Genomic DNA, 14,836 nt, shown 5'->3' with positions numbered 1-14,836 from the left:
ATATCTTTCCTTTCTCCACAGCCGAATTTTGTTTTTTTTTTTTTTTATTTTACTTTAAAGTTGTTTTTTTTTTGTTTTTTTTTTTTTTTTCATCGTAAATTTTCTTTTCTTTTTTCATCGTCGGACTTTTTATTAACGAGAGAACAACAGTTTTGAGTAGAAGTTTAAAACGACTAGAACATTGGCTAGAGAATTAAAAAGATATCTTTCCTTTCTCCACAGCCGAATTTTGTTTGTTTTTTTTTTTTTTGGGTTTTTGTTTGTTTGGTATTTTTTTTTTTTTTGGTATTTCCTTTTAAGTTAAAGTTAAAGTTAAAGTTAATGTTAAAGTTAAAGTTAAAGTTAAATATATCTCTTTGTGGTTTTAAACGCAACATGAAGAGACAGAGACAGGACATAAAGATAGAGTGAATTTTTAAAAGGGATTGAGAAGGGATTGAAAAGGGATTGAGTCTTGAGGGGGGTGGGGAAAAGGGGGAGGAAGATTAGAGTGGATTTTAAAGAGGTAAAATGTGTAACCGTGTACATTCGTTTGTACGTGTTAATGTAATTGAAATGTCTCGATTAGAATGTAGATTAGGAGACAAACAGGGTAAGAGTTAGTGTATATTCTTGTGTGTGTGCGTGTGTGTGTTCGCCCGTGTTAATATGTTTTTTAGTGTGATTAATTTTAAACTCTGTAGATATGTATGCGTGTATATGTAACGTAGTACATGTACACAAAAATTCGTACATAAGTTCCAGTCGGTGTAGAGATTACTATTGCCGGCGCAGAGATTCGTTTTGTAATTAACTGTTTCTAAAATCTAATTAGTCATAGATTATAGAGAGATAATAATTATACCAATAGTAAGAATAATAATGATAATCATAATAATTCTAACGATTCGTTAGCGTTAAATGTGTAGGTACAATAGAATCATTTTATAGTAGCTTTACTTTTTTGCAATAACGTTTCGATATTATAATTGCCTTTTCAATTATTTCCCTATTTCGTTATTCTTGTTGTTCCTTTCATTTTGTTTTGTTTTTTTTTTTTAATCGCTTTTTTCCTCGAGAATATAGGAAAAAATATAGCTACTTGATTGTTAGAAAATAAACTTAATTGTACAATATATTTCCAAACCTAAGCGGACAGGTTTTGAAATAAGTCGGCGCGTTCGGCATAGAGAGTTTCTTAATATAATTAATAATTAATAATATAGATATATTTATATGTAGTAGAAATAGATAGAGAGAGAAAATGAAAAGATACATAATTAGAAGGAGATATCGGTCAAAGTATGTATATTAGCGTGTAAAGATAAGTTATATTGAATGAACCATAATACGGTAACAGAATTCTTTTTTAACAAATAAAAAAAATTATTAAAAACAAAATAATATTTAATTTATTTCTCTTTTTGTTTTTGTTTTTGTTTTTTTTTTTGTCTTTTGTTTCTCTTTAGCCCCAACGTTTGAAACAATCGTATCATTTATCAAAAGGTATGTAACACGTCTTGCACATTTACATAATAGAACAATTTACTTTCTATTTTTCTTCTTCTTCTTCTTCTTATTATTTTTTTTTTTTTCTTCTTTTTTGCACGATTCGAGAAAATATTAGAACAGCTCGTCAAAGTTTTTTATATCTTTTTGTTTTATCATTTTCATTGTCGTTTCATGTTGTTTTTGATGTTATTAATTGTTTGTTGCGTGATTATTGTTGTTGTTATTAATACACTCAAATATGATATACCTACGAGATGAAAAGAATTTGTATTAATAGTGTGATAACAATTACTTTCCTTTCTCTTTTTATCTTTATCTTCTGGTTCTTCCTTTCTCATACATTTTAAGAAACTATCATGCTTCTTTTTCTTTCATTTGGATTTTGACAATGAAACTTACTTTGTCAAATAAATCCAATCGAAAAGGCGAATGTTGGTACCATGCGAAAAAATTTGTTTATTATTATTATAATTATTATTATTATAATTATTATTATTATTATTGTTAATATTATTATTATTGTTATTATTGTTGTTAGCTTTTGTCTTGCTTCTTCTTCTTCTTATTCTTATTTTTGTTCATTTCTTTATTTATTTATTTTCTTTTCTTTTAACATTTCGTTAAATCTAGAAAATCGTTTCCGATCGAAGACTGTTAATTAACTGGGAACCTTTTTGTGTCGTTTAACATTTTGGCATTATTTTTCTTTCCCCCCCCTTTTTATTTCTTTTGTATTTTGTTTTATTTTTTTCTTTTTTTTTATTTTTCGTCTTGTTTAAATCTTGTTTATATCATCTCCTCCTCCCTTCAAATGAATTTCGAAGCATCACATAACTTTTGCCATACAGCGAGTGAAATATGCTAATTAAATTCATATAAAAATTACGATGCTTCCTCCCCTTTATTAATCTTTTTTTTCTTAATCCTTCTTCTTCTTCTACTCTTCTAAAAATATTTACAAACGATTGGGATAATTATATTATAACGTACGCATTTTTTTTTCTTTCTTTTTATGTAACAGAACAGGCATCTGTCTCTTTTCAAAACATTTTTGTAATTTATTCTTTCGCGCGTACGCAATTTGTCCCTTAACTTTTTTCTTATCTTTTTTTTTTTTTTTTCAATTTTTAATTTTTTCATCTTTTTTTGTTTGTTAATCCAAGTTTGAATTTCTTTGTATCACTGCCCGGCACATCGAGGAAGGATGAAAATCGTTTAAAGGACGATTACTTTGATTTATTTTTAATTTGTTTTATATTCAATGCTGTGTGCACTCTCGATATGTTTAACGAAACTCTCACTCTTGTGTTCGTGTAAAATAAATAATTGGAATTATTATTTCATAGAAAAAAAAAAAAAAAAGAAAAAAGACAAAATTTACTATCCTCTATGTTTACTTTTAAGATTATCAATATATTTTTCGTTACGTTTGTTCTCTAACATTAAAAAAACATAATATTAATTATAGAAATAATTCTCGTAGTAATTAAATTAAAACAATCAAATATTTTTTAACGTATTCGTTAACTAGCATTACATATTCAAATTCGTACAAATTAGACAAAATATTTGAGATAGAGAGACAATCAAACAGCTCTTATGTAGATAAATCTCAAAATTGTATTTCATCCTATTAAAATTGAGTTTAGATTTTTTCCCAAAATTTATATCACCTTAATTTCTTTATTTTGTTAATTACATTCGTAAATGGGATCGTGAAAAATTAATAATAACGATTTTCCAAATCCTTCTTCGTGGAACTAATTATCGCGCTCATATTTCTATTTATACTTCCAACAATATTTTATCAAACTAAATGGGAACATTTTGTTATAATATACGATCATTATTGTGGCATTTTTATTACAACTATATCTTTTTTCTTTTTCTCTTATTCTGTTTGTTTTAATGTTTTTATTGAAAATATGCACACAACTTCGTTCAAATAGTAAACCTACATAACATTTATTTATTTATTTATTTATTTATTTAATTATTTGTCTCTTATTGTTAATAGAATATTTATAAAGAGAGGATCCCCCCCCCCCAAAAAAAAAAACAATGCAAACAGAATTATATAGAAGAGAGAAGTATGTATGCATGTATGTGTATGTAATTCCAATTTGAAACGTTAGATAATTATTATTGTTAATTAATAGTAGAATAAATCACATTTATATCGAGATTTCATCTCGATCATGCCAATTCTTCACCCTTCGTTAAATAAAGTCTCGATTCCGATCGATAATCTCTCTCTCTTTCTCTTTCTCTTTGCAAATATTTTAAAGGCACGGGCCACGTGTGTTTAATTATTTAATTATTTAATTAATAAATTATTTATTTATTTAATTAATTATTCTTTCCTTTTCCATAATCGTTTAATTATCCAATCCATACGTTGCCATAATCGTTGCATTCGTTAGCATAATGTTATGGGTAATGTGTAAAATGTGGTCATTCAATAGAACGTCTGGTCATTTTACAAAATCCCCAAAATTTCAGAACAATTTCAGCCCAGAGAAAAAATTATTCGTGTGTGTGTGTGTGTCTGTGTTTTTCATTAAATCTGAATATTTCATTTATATATTATAGAGAAAGATTTGCTTTTCTGTTTTATTCGTATTTCTTTATCTTCTCCCTTTTGTATGTATCTATTTTTTTTTGTTTTCCTTTATTTATTTTCTTCGTTAAAGAGAATTAATTTTAACTAGTACCATAGAAACTATTTTCATCATTATCGGTTTCTATTTGTCTGTCTGTCTGTTTGTCTGTTACGCCCGAAAACTATGACAAAATTTACTCTCTTCCAGTCTATATCTTTTCTTTTGTGTGTTTTAACTCTGTTAATTAATTAATTAATTAATTTTACATATATTTATATATAGAGTCCATTATCTTCGTCATTATTATCATCATTATCATCATCATCATCGTGGAGAAGTAATAAGTTCTTATTTATAAGATATTTATTGCCGTTTAGGAAATCATCCCTTTCTCGAATATTTCACACTCTCGTTTTGTTTATTTGTTCTTCCTTCCTTCTTTCTTTTTTTTTGTTTTGTTTTTTTCGTGGCAATCGGTCGAACGAGAAAAATAGAAATAAAATATAATGAAAAAAAAATCGACGTAATTAAAAGTTTCACGATTTATTCTGTTAACATCACGTGTCATGTTTTTTTTTTTTTTAAAAAGTTTGAATAAATGTGTGAATGAATGATATTGTGATAGAGGAAAGATAAGAGTGGTCATCCAACATATAACAGCGCGATCGTATTATACCTTACAATTATGAAATTATTCAATCCTGTGTTAGAACAGTCGACGCTTATCTTCTCGTTTGCTTTGATTGATAATTTATCTTTTTTTTTTTATTTAGATATTTTATTATTATTTATTTATTTCTATTTCATTACCGTTGCAACGTTGCAATCGACCGAAGAAATCTTTCTCCCCCAACAACAACAAAAATTTGTATCTTTTTAATGAATTTCTCAGCGTTGTGTTCCAAATTATTTTTTGCTTTTTCTTGTTACTTTTTTTTGTTGTTTTGTTTTGTTTACTTAACACCTTCCCTCTCTCTCTCACTCTCTCTCTCTCTCTTTTATCTTTTCTTTTATAATAATAATAATAATAATAATATGTATGTATGTATATAGCACATCTTGTTGTTACACGGACTCAATGAAAATTTCATTTTCATGTTTCACGGTGGGCCAATATTTTCTAAATGATTTTAATTCATTAATCATACTCTCTTGTGTGACTTAATTTTGTTTATTAATATTGTAAAACTGCGAGCTTCTAATTTGAATGGTTTCATTAAAAGAGTATAATTGATTTGTTAAAATCATCAAGATATTTTAGACCCAACCAATGTGTGTGTTTGTATATAATATATGTATATGTTGCCACAATATCTGCTAATATTTAACGGAGTATTTAGTTTACATTTTGAAGAAAATGTATTCCAGTACTTCATAATTACAGAACGCATATGTAAACACATGTATTAATGCACCTGCTATATATACATATACATATATTTTGCATAAGTTATATTTATAATTATACTGGTATTCTTGAATCGTCATAAACTTGATTTTTCAATGGACAGATACACGATATTATTGTTGTTCATTTTTCACTATTATGATATCCAACAAAAATGGATTAATTACTTGAATGTATTATAAATGTTTTATTTTGCTATCTTTCTCTCTTTCTTTGTTTCTTTCTTTCTATATTTCTTCTTTCTTTTTGTTCAAAAAATCTTCAATCGATCGTAACATTGCCATAAGTTAAAAAAGGGAATTAGATTTTAATCAAATCGAAGGAATTCCCGATCGATGAAAATATTTTTCCTTTTTAGTAATCAAGTAAAATTCGCTGTACGGACGAAATTCTAAATCATTGTATACGTTTTAAAATATGGTGCTAGAATTATGTATGTATGTACTATTTAGAAATCCTGCCACCTGAGTTCTCTCTCTCTCTCTCTCTCTTTCTATCTCTCTCTTTCTTTCTTTTTTTCTTTCGTTTTTCTGTTTGTATGTATGTGTGTATATCTGTCTATCTGTTTTTCTGTCTATCTGTCTGTCTGTCTGTCTTAATTTACTTATAACAAATAAACATTCCTCTAGACAAATATAAAGTTTTACTGGCAGAATACTATTTAAAATAATAACTAGAACCAACTAGTGGCACCACCAAGTTTGCCAGATAGACCACCGATACCCTTGCCGAACATACTGCCGACTTTGCCAACAACGTTAGAAGTTACGTTACTAATATTGGCTACATAGTTCGCATCTTCTCCTCCCATTGTTTCGACGATCGTCACCTTTGTTTTTGGTCTTTCCACGTCCTCGTCGTTACCATTCTCGGAAACTCCTCTGCGAGATTGATGATTATTTTGTGATGAAAAAATAAAAAGAACAATTAATTAATTAAATCAATTTTTTGAAAATGATAAAACAATACTGGTGATTATAAAAGTGATCTAAGTCATTTAGGATATTTAAACAATAAGTTGAATCACCGATCTTTACGTATATTTATAAATAAATCATAATTATGGTGCCTGGCTATATGCAACACTCCAGACACCGTTGATATGAGTGTTATCGAGTATGCAACTGCAGTTTACAGATATGTACGACGGTAATACATACTTTCAGGGGATGTTTCATATTGACAAATTGCGTTTATAAGCAACATGTTGATATTGTATGGAGTGTTGCATAATTTAAGAAGCTATATTAATTAAATAAATAATTAATTTTAACGCAAGATTATATATGCTATAAAACATCTTCTTAAAAATAATGAATTAAAATATATATGACTTAGATCACTATATATCGTTATATGATCTAATCATTAACAAAAAGATAATAATTAATTACATACTCTTCGTTCTGAGCGCTCATGGTTAAGGCACAAGTTGCTTCTTCCGTCTGCATCCTCTTGGATATAGTCTGATATGTCTTCGAGTTGAGCTTTTCCTCCATCACACCTTGAAGCTCAAAGTCCGAGTAAATCTTTTTAACAATGTGTGCGAGACAGGTACATTGATAGAGATGTAAACTATGATCGAGTCTCTCGGACAGCCACGTGCACAGCATTTGAATTTGTGCAGTGTACCATTGCTAAAAAAAAAATATAAAACAAATTATTTCTTAAAAAAATAAAAACTACTCATGAAGATATAAATATATTTTAGCATGATTAATAATTTACCTCGAAGAAAGTCAAAATCCATAATTCATCGAGTACTTTACTGCGGATCTGATCCAGACAATTCCGTGTGAAATTAACGTAAGCCGCACCCATTTCCTTACCGCTTCCCGACACCTTCTACAAAAAGTCCCATAAAATATCTAGGATATTTTGGAAACTATCTACGTTAACGCGTGCAAAGCATTATTTTTTTTTTTTTTTAACAAATAAATAAAGAATAATAATTAATATTATTCATGTTACATTTTGTTTTCTTTTTTTTCATGCAATTATTCGATTGACAAAAGAAAACTGAATGACATACCGTAAAGCTAAGAATAGAACCGATAAGAGATCCTTCATCGTAACGAGATAACTTGGACAAAGTTGTTTCCAATACTGTAACTAATTTATTAATCATTCCCGAGTTCATATCAGCTGAAGTTTTCTCTAATAGATCATCGATTTTCGAATGATATTGATGCTGAAAAAAATATATTAATAAAAGTTTTTTCATATTTAAAAAGTGATAATTAAATTGATTTCATACCACATCGACACCGTCAACAGTGCAAAGTTTGAAGCTCTGATTCTTTGCATCCAAAATAACGTTCACCATAGCACAGATTTCTGATGGTATAATATAATCGGTCGATGTAAACGTCACACCCTTTTTAAGCCATTGCTGAAAAGCCGTATCTGTCCTCTGAATGCACGATTCTATCATATCACAGGCCATTAATTTCAATCGTTGTTCTAAATGTTGCCGAAATTCTTGATCTGGCCAATGTAAACCACCGATAAAGGATTGCAAAGCATCGAGCTTCCAAAAAAGATCTTCAGAAGTTGCACATCCATTTCCTTTGATCTCCCAACGTTCCTTTTCGAATCCTTTGTGAATGGACTGGGCAATTGATGTTTCCATTAAATCGACGTATCGCACAACCAACGGTGCAAACGTGTCGCGTAAGTGTTGATGAAATCTTCCATTTTTCAAGTTGTCTACAAAATTTGAATTAAAATAACAATTAATTATCTATCTCTTTATAATCTCTATAGTATTCTAATAAATTAGAAACAAAAATGAAAAATTGTAATTTTGAATTATATTCACCGTCTGTCCTAAGATAATCGTTCAAAATCTGGAACAGTGGAAAACTGTCCCAGGTGTCAGGTGGTTGCTCAGCCAAGACCTTATCCATATCGACCGCAAATAGCGACCAGAAGATCTCGGCGTGCTCCACCATGAGATCGCTGAACCAGGCGAACGCCTGCGGTACAGTATAGTAGGAGCGGATCGTGAAAATATTGGACGTCACACATATACGGTGGGCACTTGTTTTCTAGCTCAGAGCAGTGGGAACGCTACCCTGAGCACGGAGTCCTCGAGGACCCAGAAGACACTACTTCTACTTAACGTTTAATTTACGTCTGTGATGTATGTGAATTATTATTCTTTTATATATGAGGAAAAAAAATAATTAAAATGAATTATTTTTATTATTATATTTTACGTGAAAGTATTATTTTTCTTATAAATATCACACCGATTTGAAATTCATCGCGATTATGATAATAATGAACAAAAAATAATAATAAACGCGAGTTTTGTCTTCTGAGGAGGCTGCGGACCCTTACCAAATCCGTTTTTTAAGCATGCTACCCTCTCTCTCGAGAACTCCGAGAATGGACACTCAGTTCTAGAAACCCAACTAATACCTCCGAATAATGCTCTTCATTTTGTTGGAGGAGATCGACGCACAATTCAGCAAGGTGTATCAAATCCTCCAATTTTTTACTTGGAGGTACGCAAACCTCACCACTGAAATCGTCTTCGATCTTAGCCTCCGCCGACAACTTCGTGTAATTAACGAGAGCTGCCGTTTCTAAACAGGACTTTATCAAGCCCTTAACTTCCTCCTGGGGAACTGGTGTTACACTGTCCTTCATCAAGACGCGTTCCAAAAGGGATAACGTTGACTTAAGTGCACCTTCTGGTCGTCCAAATGGAAAGCAATATCTATATATGATTAATACAAATTATTTATTACTTTTTTTTTTCTTTTTTTTTCATAATGTGGATATAATGTTTCATAAATATTTTCTAAAAAAATTCACAAAATTGTCTGTCACTTTGCCTGAAATTGGTTATTTGTTTTTCCAAGATTTTCCTAAGCCTCTCTTTGACCTCCTGAAATTTATCTTTCTCCTCGTGAGTTATCGAACCAACCCCATCCGTGGTGTTACCATAAACGTGAGTAGCACAAAATGCAAAGCTAAAGTGTAGCAACGTAGGATCTATCATAAGTCCACGATCAAATCGATCTAGAAGATCATGTAGATAGCAAAGGTGACGGAAGCAACCACGAACACCGTATCTATAACAATTAATAGACGAGTTAATTCAACGATTTTTCATTACTTATTATTTCTTTTCTAAATAATTCCTTCATTATTTCATTTTAAAAATAATAATTAATGTGTTACATATTTATAAATATATAATTAATCTGCCTGAATTCATGCAACCCTCCAAACACCATTGATAATGTTGTTTACGAGCTCCTCCTATATTACTATGAAACATCCCCTTGAGTATGCAACACCGTCGTATACATCTGTGAGTTATAATTGCATACTTTGAGGGGGATATTTCATGTTAATAGATGGCGCTCGCAAGCAACGTTATCGACATTGCATGGATTGCTGCATAATTTCAGGCGCCATATTAATTACATAAATAAATAATTTTTGCGCATTATATTCTTTACGTTACGCTATAACGCATCTTACAAACGTAATGAATTATTATCTAAATTTTTTTTTTAAAGAGGAAAGCGTTTTGTAATATTAATTACGTTACCTAGCACAATACTCATCGAGCACAAAAACTTGACCAGGAGAGAACCAACCCAAGGAACAATAAGGGTCGTTCAGTCTGTAGTCTAGGATTAAATTCTGTAGAAATTTGAAAAGTGCATGATGATCGAATTTACATGGATCCGCACTAATATAATCTTCCATTCCGTGTTTCTTAGCTCTGTCAGCGTCCCCTTGAATTTTACTAATAGTTGAATTCTTCTCTGCCACGGATACCGGTGGTGTTGGCTTGTGCGATTGTCCTGTCGCTCTGTACATAGCCATTACCCACAAATGGCATTCGTTTTCGTCATCCGAGGCGAAGACTATAATGTCACTTTCACGTACCGCGTTGAAAAAGAACCTGTCGAGTACACGTAATGAATGACCAGAATTTTTTGTTCGTTACTTTTTTTTTCCTAGCATCAACCTATCCACAGCATACCACTTCTGAAATATCATTGCTTTCATTGAAATATTACAAGAAATGTCTTATTTATCATAATTAATCTGTGCACTTGTTTCATGTGTTCGTTCTATCTATACACCCATCTATATATGTATATATATTATAATATATATATATAATATATATGTATAATATATATACATTAAACTATAAAATCTACTATACGAAGCACAACTTCTAGGTCGAATTGAGTCTCAAATTAGTCGAATCTCTTATGGAATTCGAATAATTCCAAAGAATTTGGATAATTTTGGAAGAAATATCCGAATACTCGAATAACAATCGAATCCCAAACAGTTCGATCGCGAGTCATAAGCTTTTGAAACTCGAGTCGATCTAAAAGCGTTGACAAAATTTTTTAGCCTTGTTTTTTTTTTTATTTTTTATTATTATCTTTTTACCCTTTTCTACAATTATATTTGTAGAAAACAAAAACCATAAAAAATGAAAGTAACAAAAAATGGCTACTGTTGTAAAGAGTCATCGTGATATCATGCCTAATAAAAGGATGTACAGATAGTGTTCTAATAGTGATAATACCAACAAAGTGTGCTCGTTAAGTTAATAACATGTTAATGCATCACCGATTGCCGTTGATTGTTGAAGGGCTACATAAATTGTACTAATAGCATGCCACTACGGCGTTAGGTATCTCCTTTGAATATTTCTTTCGGAAATTTACCTTCCGCCTTCTAAATCCATGCCGACCATGATATTAGCGGAAATAGCTTCGATATAGTCCACGGTATAGCCATCGAGCTGCATCATTTCCGACGGCTCGCTTTTCTTTTCTTTATACGAGCACATCGCAAATGTGTACTGCGAGACTTGGACCAACACAAAATATCGCTTCTTCCACTTTTTCCATACAGACTTGCCATGAGCGTAAAGATAACCACAGTGTTTCATGTTCAACGGCTTATCCATTCGGCAAGCTATCTTCATACGGAGATCTTGATCGGGATTATTTTTTGGTACCCTCATTCGATGCCATTCTGGTACCTTGGACGATAGCGGGGTTGGCCTCAGTACAACTTTTCCCAATTCCTTATCCTCCAAAGCCAATACAGCTGGATTTTCGGTGTAAAGTCTAACTTTGACTACTGGGAGTGGATGCATCGTGGTGAAATCACCTTGAGTGTCCCACCTAATAACATTAAATAAAAACCAGGCAAATACGCATATCGTGATCCTTTTTCTTTTTTTGTCCGTTTGCTTATCATGCCCTTTTTTTTCGCCATAAATATAATTCTATTACTCACATTGGTTTGGACGCTTCAGCCTGATCAGTCTGTAACTTCTCGCTACCCTCCACTTGCATAGTGCAATAAACTATTTTATTGGATGCTAGACTTTTTAGGCCTTTGACCTCCATAACAACTACTTCCAATTGGAAAGTCAGGCCGACGTCTATTTTTGACAGCTGGGGATCGGAATCAGCGGAGTCGCCCTCCAGTTTAGCGAGGGAACCCTGACCGCGGCAGCGGGAGCGCTCACCACGATAGTTGTAGCGCTTCAGCTTCTGCAGCCCGTATTTGCTGTCTATCGAACCCTTGGAGACCGGTAACGACTCCAAATTAGCCATTAGCAGGTTGATAGACGACTTGAGCTCCTCGATGTAGAGCGACTCCATCTCTTTCAGGAGGAACCTCGGCATGAGCTTGCGGTTCTATGGGACAAGGATTGCTTGATGTTTTTCAGATTTATAGAAAAGGAATATAGATAGACAAGGGATTAGTCAATAGATATCAACAAATAAACTTTTTCTTGTATTCTTCTAGAATGCAATCCCCATTTAGTAGATTCATCCATGATAACTGTTCTGGATAAGAAAAATCAAATTAAATGGATAAATACAATAAATGAAATACCTTTTCCATTTCGCTGACTTTTTGTATGCGACCGTCCAGCTCCCTCCTGATGGCGGCAGCCTGTTCGTCGGCTGAGTCCAACAGGAGGGCGTTGAACAGAAGCTGATGTTCAAACTTCTTGATTCCAAGGATTTGCTGAAACATGTCGTACAACTGCTCCTTTGACAATATCAATTCCGAATTTAAAGACTGCTGTTGCATCCTGGAAGGCCTCTTTGTGTCTTCATCACCTGTCCCCTTGATAATACAATCGAATTTGGCCAACCAGGACGTAAGCACAGTCTCTTTGCTTAACCCGTCGATTTCCTGGAGGCTTCGAACACGCTTTTGAATGTTCTTTTTAAATACCTCGCGGAAGTCGATTTGGGAACAAGCACCGCTTTGTACCATTCGAACTACTCTGTCTGATTTCAGAAATACGTCGAAGTAATTCTGTATAGCATTGCGGAATGCCTCGTCGGCCATTATCTGCGTCTCACCTTTCAAGAAACCCTGAAAATATCGAAACCGATTAATAAAATTTATAAAATTTGTCTACGTGTTTTTTCTTCTTTACTTTTTCTTTTTTTTTTTTGTTTCATTAACGAAATACTTTTAATTAGAAGGATCTCGTTAACCTATTGACCTAGTCTTTCAGTAATACTCATTTCAAATGTTATATTCCATAACGTCATTAAAATTTCCAAAAGGGTTACTCTTGAGAATTAATTGCGAAATTATCTAAAACCCCATTTGTTACAACGTGCTAAAAGCGGTGATCTAGTTTTATTTTGTGTAATATTGTAATTTTCAAAAAGAACATTTTTGTTTTGTTGTTGTTGTTTCCATCGTGTATCACAATGAAATCTCATTTAATTACGGAAATTTGTTTGACCCGATGACGTGTAAATTTATTATCGATAATAACGAATTCTATAGATATATATGTCTATATTCGATCAAATAGGAACTAATGTACTTAGAGCCTAGACCAGAGTAATTATTGACGACCATCGGGCTCGTGTATAGATAATTTAAAGCAACGTATCACATCGATTTATCAGAGAGTGTAACGAAGGTGAAGGTTATGCACGAATCAACTGTAAGATTACGTGTAAGGTTTCGCGAAATTACCGTCTATTTTAAAAGGTTTCTAACACTTTCGATATTATAAATCTAACATATAATAATTATATATATATGTACACACATAATACATATAAATTTAACGTTACGACATTAAAATTGTGAAGATCATTCTGTTGATATAAATATCTATCTCGTCTTTGACTAGAAAATATATTCATGTTCCAGATCAAGAGCCAATAAACGAACATAGAAAAGCTCGATTCACCTGAAAGCGAGAGCAGATCGTTTCGAGTTGCTGCTTCGTTACTTTCATTTGCCTGCGTGTCATATCCATCGGTTGTTTCGCATTGAATGGGTAAGCAATGCAACGTGAGATAAAAACGTACAATTGTATCCTTGTCTTTCGTTCTTCCTCTTCTCTTTCTTGTTTATCCTAAGTGGGAACCCAACAAATATAAATATATATTCATATAATATAAAACTATTTAAAACAAATAAGTAATCAATGAGATCAATGTTAACACAATATAGATACATTCCTGTACAAATTAGATAATATTTTAAAATATAGTAACAAAAAGAATAAAAACAAGTAGCTAAGGTCAATGATAATACGATACCTGCAAATCCACTTCAGTTTTTTCGCTGGCAATAGATGGTGAAGGGCTTGTTGGTCTTTGAGAATAATTTGCAGCATCTTGAGCTGCACTCATAGAAGGTGACAAAGAATTTCTTGCACTAGAAATATTTGGTACATCGAGAGCAGAGGCTGAATCTTGCGATAGAGCACCGGTAGTACGAGATTGTACCCCAATACCACCGGATGGACCGACGTGGTTCGAGCCACCAGGAGACGCGGTGATGCCCGATGCAAGCGAACCAACGCTCCCAGAAACTGTACCACTACCAGGACCACCAGGAGGATGGTGGTGGGAGCCGTGGGAGCTTCCGCTACCTCCACGACCACCGCCGCCACCTCCATGGTGAGTACTCTGGTCCTCTTCGCTCTCCTCTTCCGATGAACTTGGATCTATCATCTTTTTTTATATATGTTAGGCCTTCTACCAAGGTCCAAACGCTTCACCGAGCGGTCTTCGACCTCCCAATTTGGAGGTCCAGCCGCTTCACTTGATCACGGATCCGTCTTGTTCAAATGAATTATCTTAGTTTTTTATTTTTAGCCAGGTTATTATTTTCAACACTTCTTTGTCTTCTTTATTTCTATAAATTCAATCGAAAATATCATCGTTATATTATGCAATTGTAAAATGATTATATTATTTATTCATTTATCATTATTTTAATATTTATTAATTAATTTAATTTATATATATATATAATATAATAATATTATAATATA

At 32.2% G+C, this 14,836-nt stretch overlaps 1 protein-coding gene across 7 annotated transcripts in view; it reads right to left on the bottom strand.

The window, feature by feature from the left end:
* Nucleotides 1-5,745: 5,745 nt before the first annotated feature.
* Nucleotides 5,746-14,836, bottom strand: part of LOC106789920 (calcium-dependent secretion activator) — a 15,993-nt gene continuing 6,902 nt past the window's right edge. For 3 of the 7 annotated variants that reach the window (XM_014754470.1, XM_014754469.1, XM_014754472.1), the window contains 14 exons: nt 14,097-14,697; nt 13,742-13,909; nt 12,409-12,900; nt 11,800-12,206; nt 11,220-11,684; nt 10,073-10,432; nt 9,348-9,587; nt 8,926-9,229; nt 8,324-8,492; nt 7,760-8,211; nt 7,535-7,693; nt 7,231-7,347; nt 6,901-7,139; nt 5,746-6,383 (listed from right to left, as the gene is read on the bottom strand). In XM_014754470.1, the coding sequence (XP_014609956.1) occupies nt 6,176-6,383; nt 6,901-7,139; nt 7,231-7,347; nt 7,535-7,693; nt 7,760-8,211; nt 8,324-8,492; nt 8,926-9,229; nt 9,348-9,587; nt 10,073-10,432; nt 11,220-11,684; nt 11,800-12,206; nt 12,409-12,900; nt 13,742-13,909; nt 14,097-14,513 (4,197 nt within the window). In that variant the 5' untranslated portion in view covers nt 14,514-14,697 and the 3' untranslated portion in view covers nt 5,746-6,175. The remainder of the gene's footprint in view (nt 6,384-6,900; nt 7,140-7,230; nt 7,348-7,534; nt 7,694-7,759; nt 8,212-8,323; nt 8,493-8,925; nt 9,230-9,347; nt 9,588-10,072; nt 10,433-11,219; nt 11,685-11,799; nt 12,207-12,408; nt 12,901-13,741; nt 13,910-14,096; nt 14,698-14,836) is intronic. The other 4 variants (XM_014754473.1, XM_014754475.1, XM_014754474.1 and 1 more) reach the window with 4 other exon arrangements.

The sequence above is a fragment of the Polistes canadensis genome, unplaced genomic scaffold (genome assembly GCF_001313835.1).
Source record: "Polistes canadensis isolate GaletaPanama2010 unplaced genomic scaffold, ASM131383v1 scaffold_208, whole genome shotgun sequence".
In the NCBI taxonomy this organism is placed as follows: Eukaryota; Metazoa; Arthropoda; class Insecta; order Hymenoptera; family Vespidae; genus Polistes; species Polistes canadensis.
The sequence above is the reverse complement of the archived record's forward strand: the minus strand, read 5'-3'. Positions and strand labels throughout refer to the sequence as shown.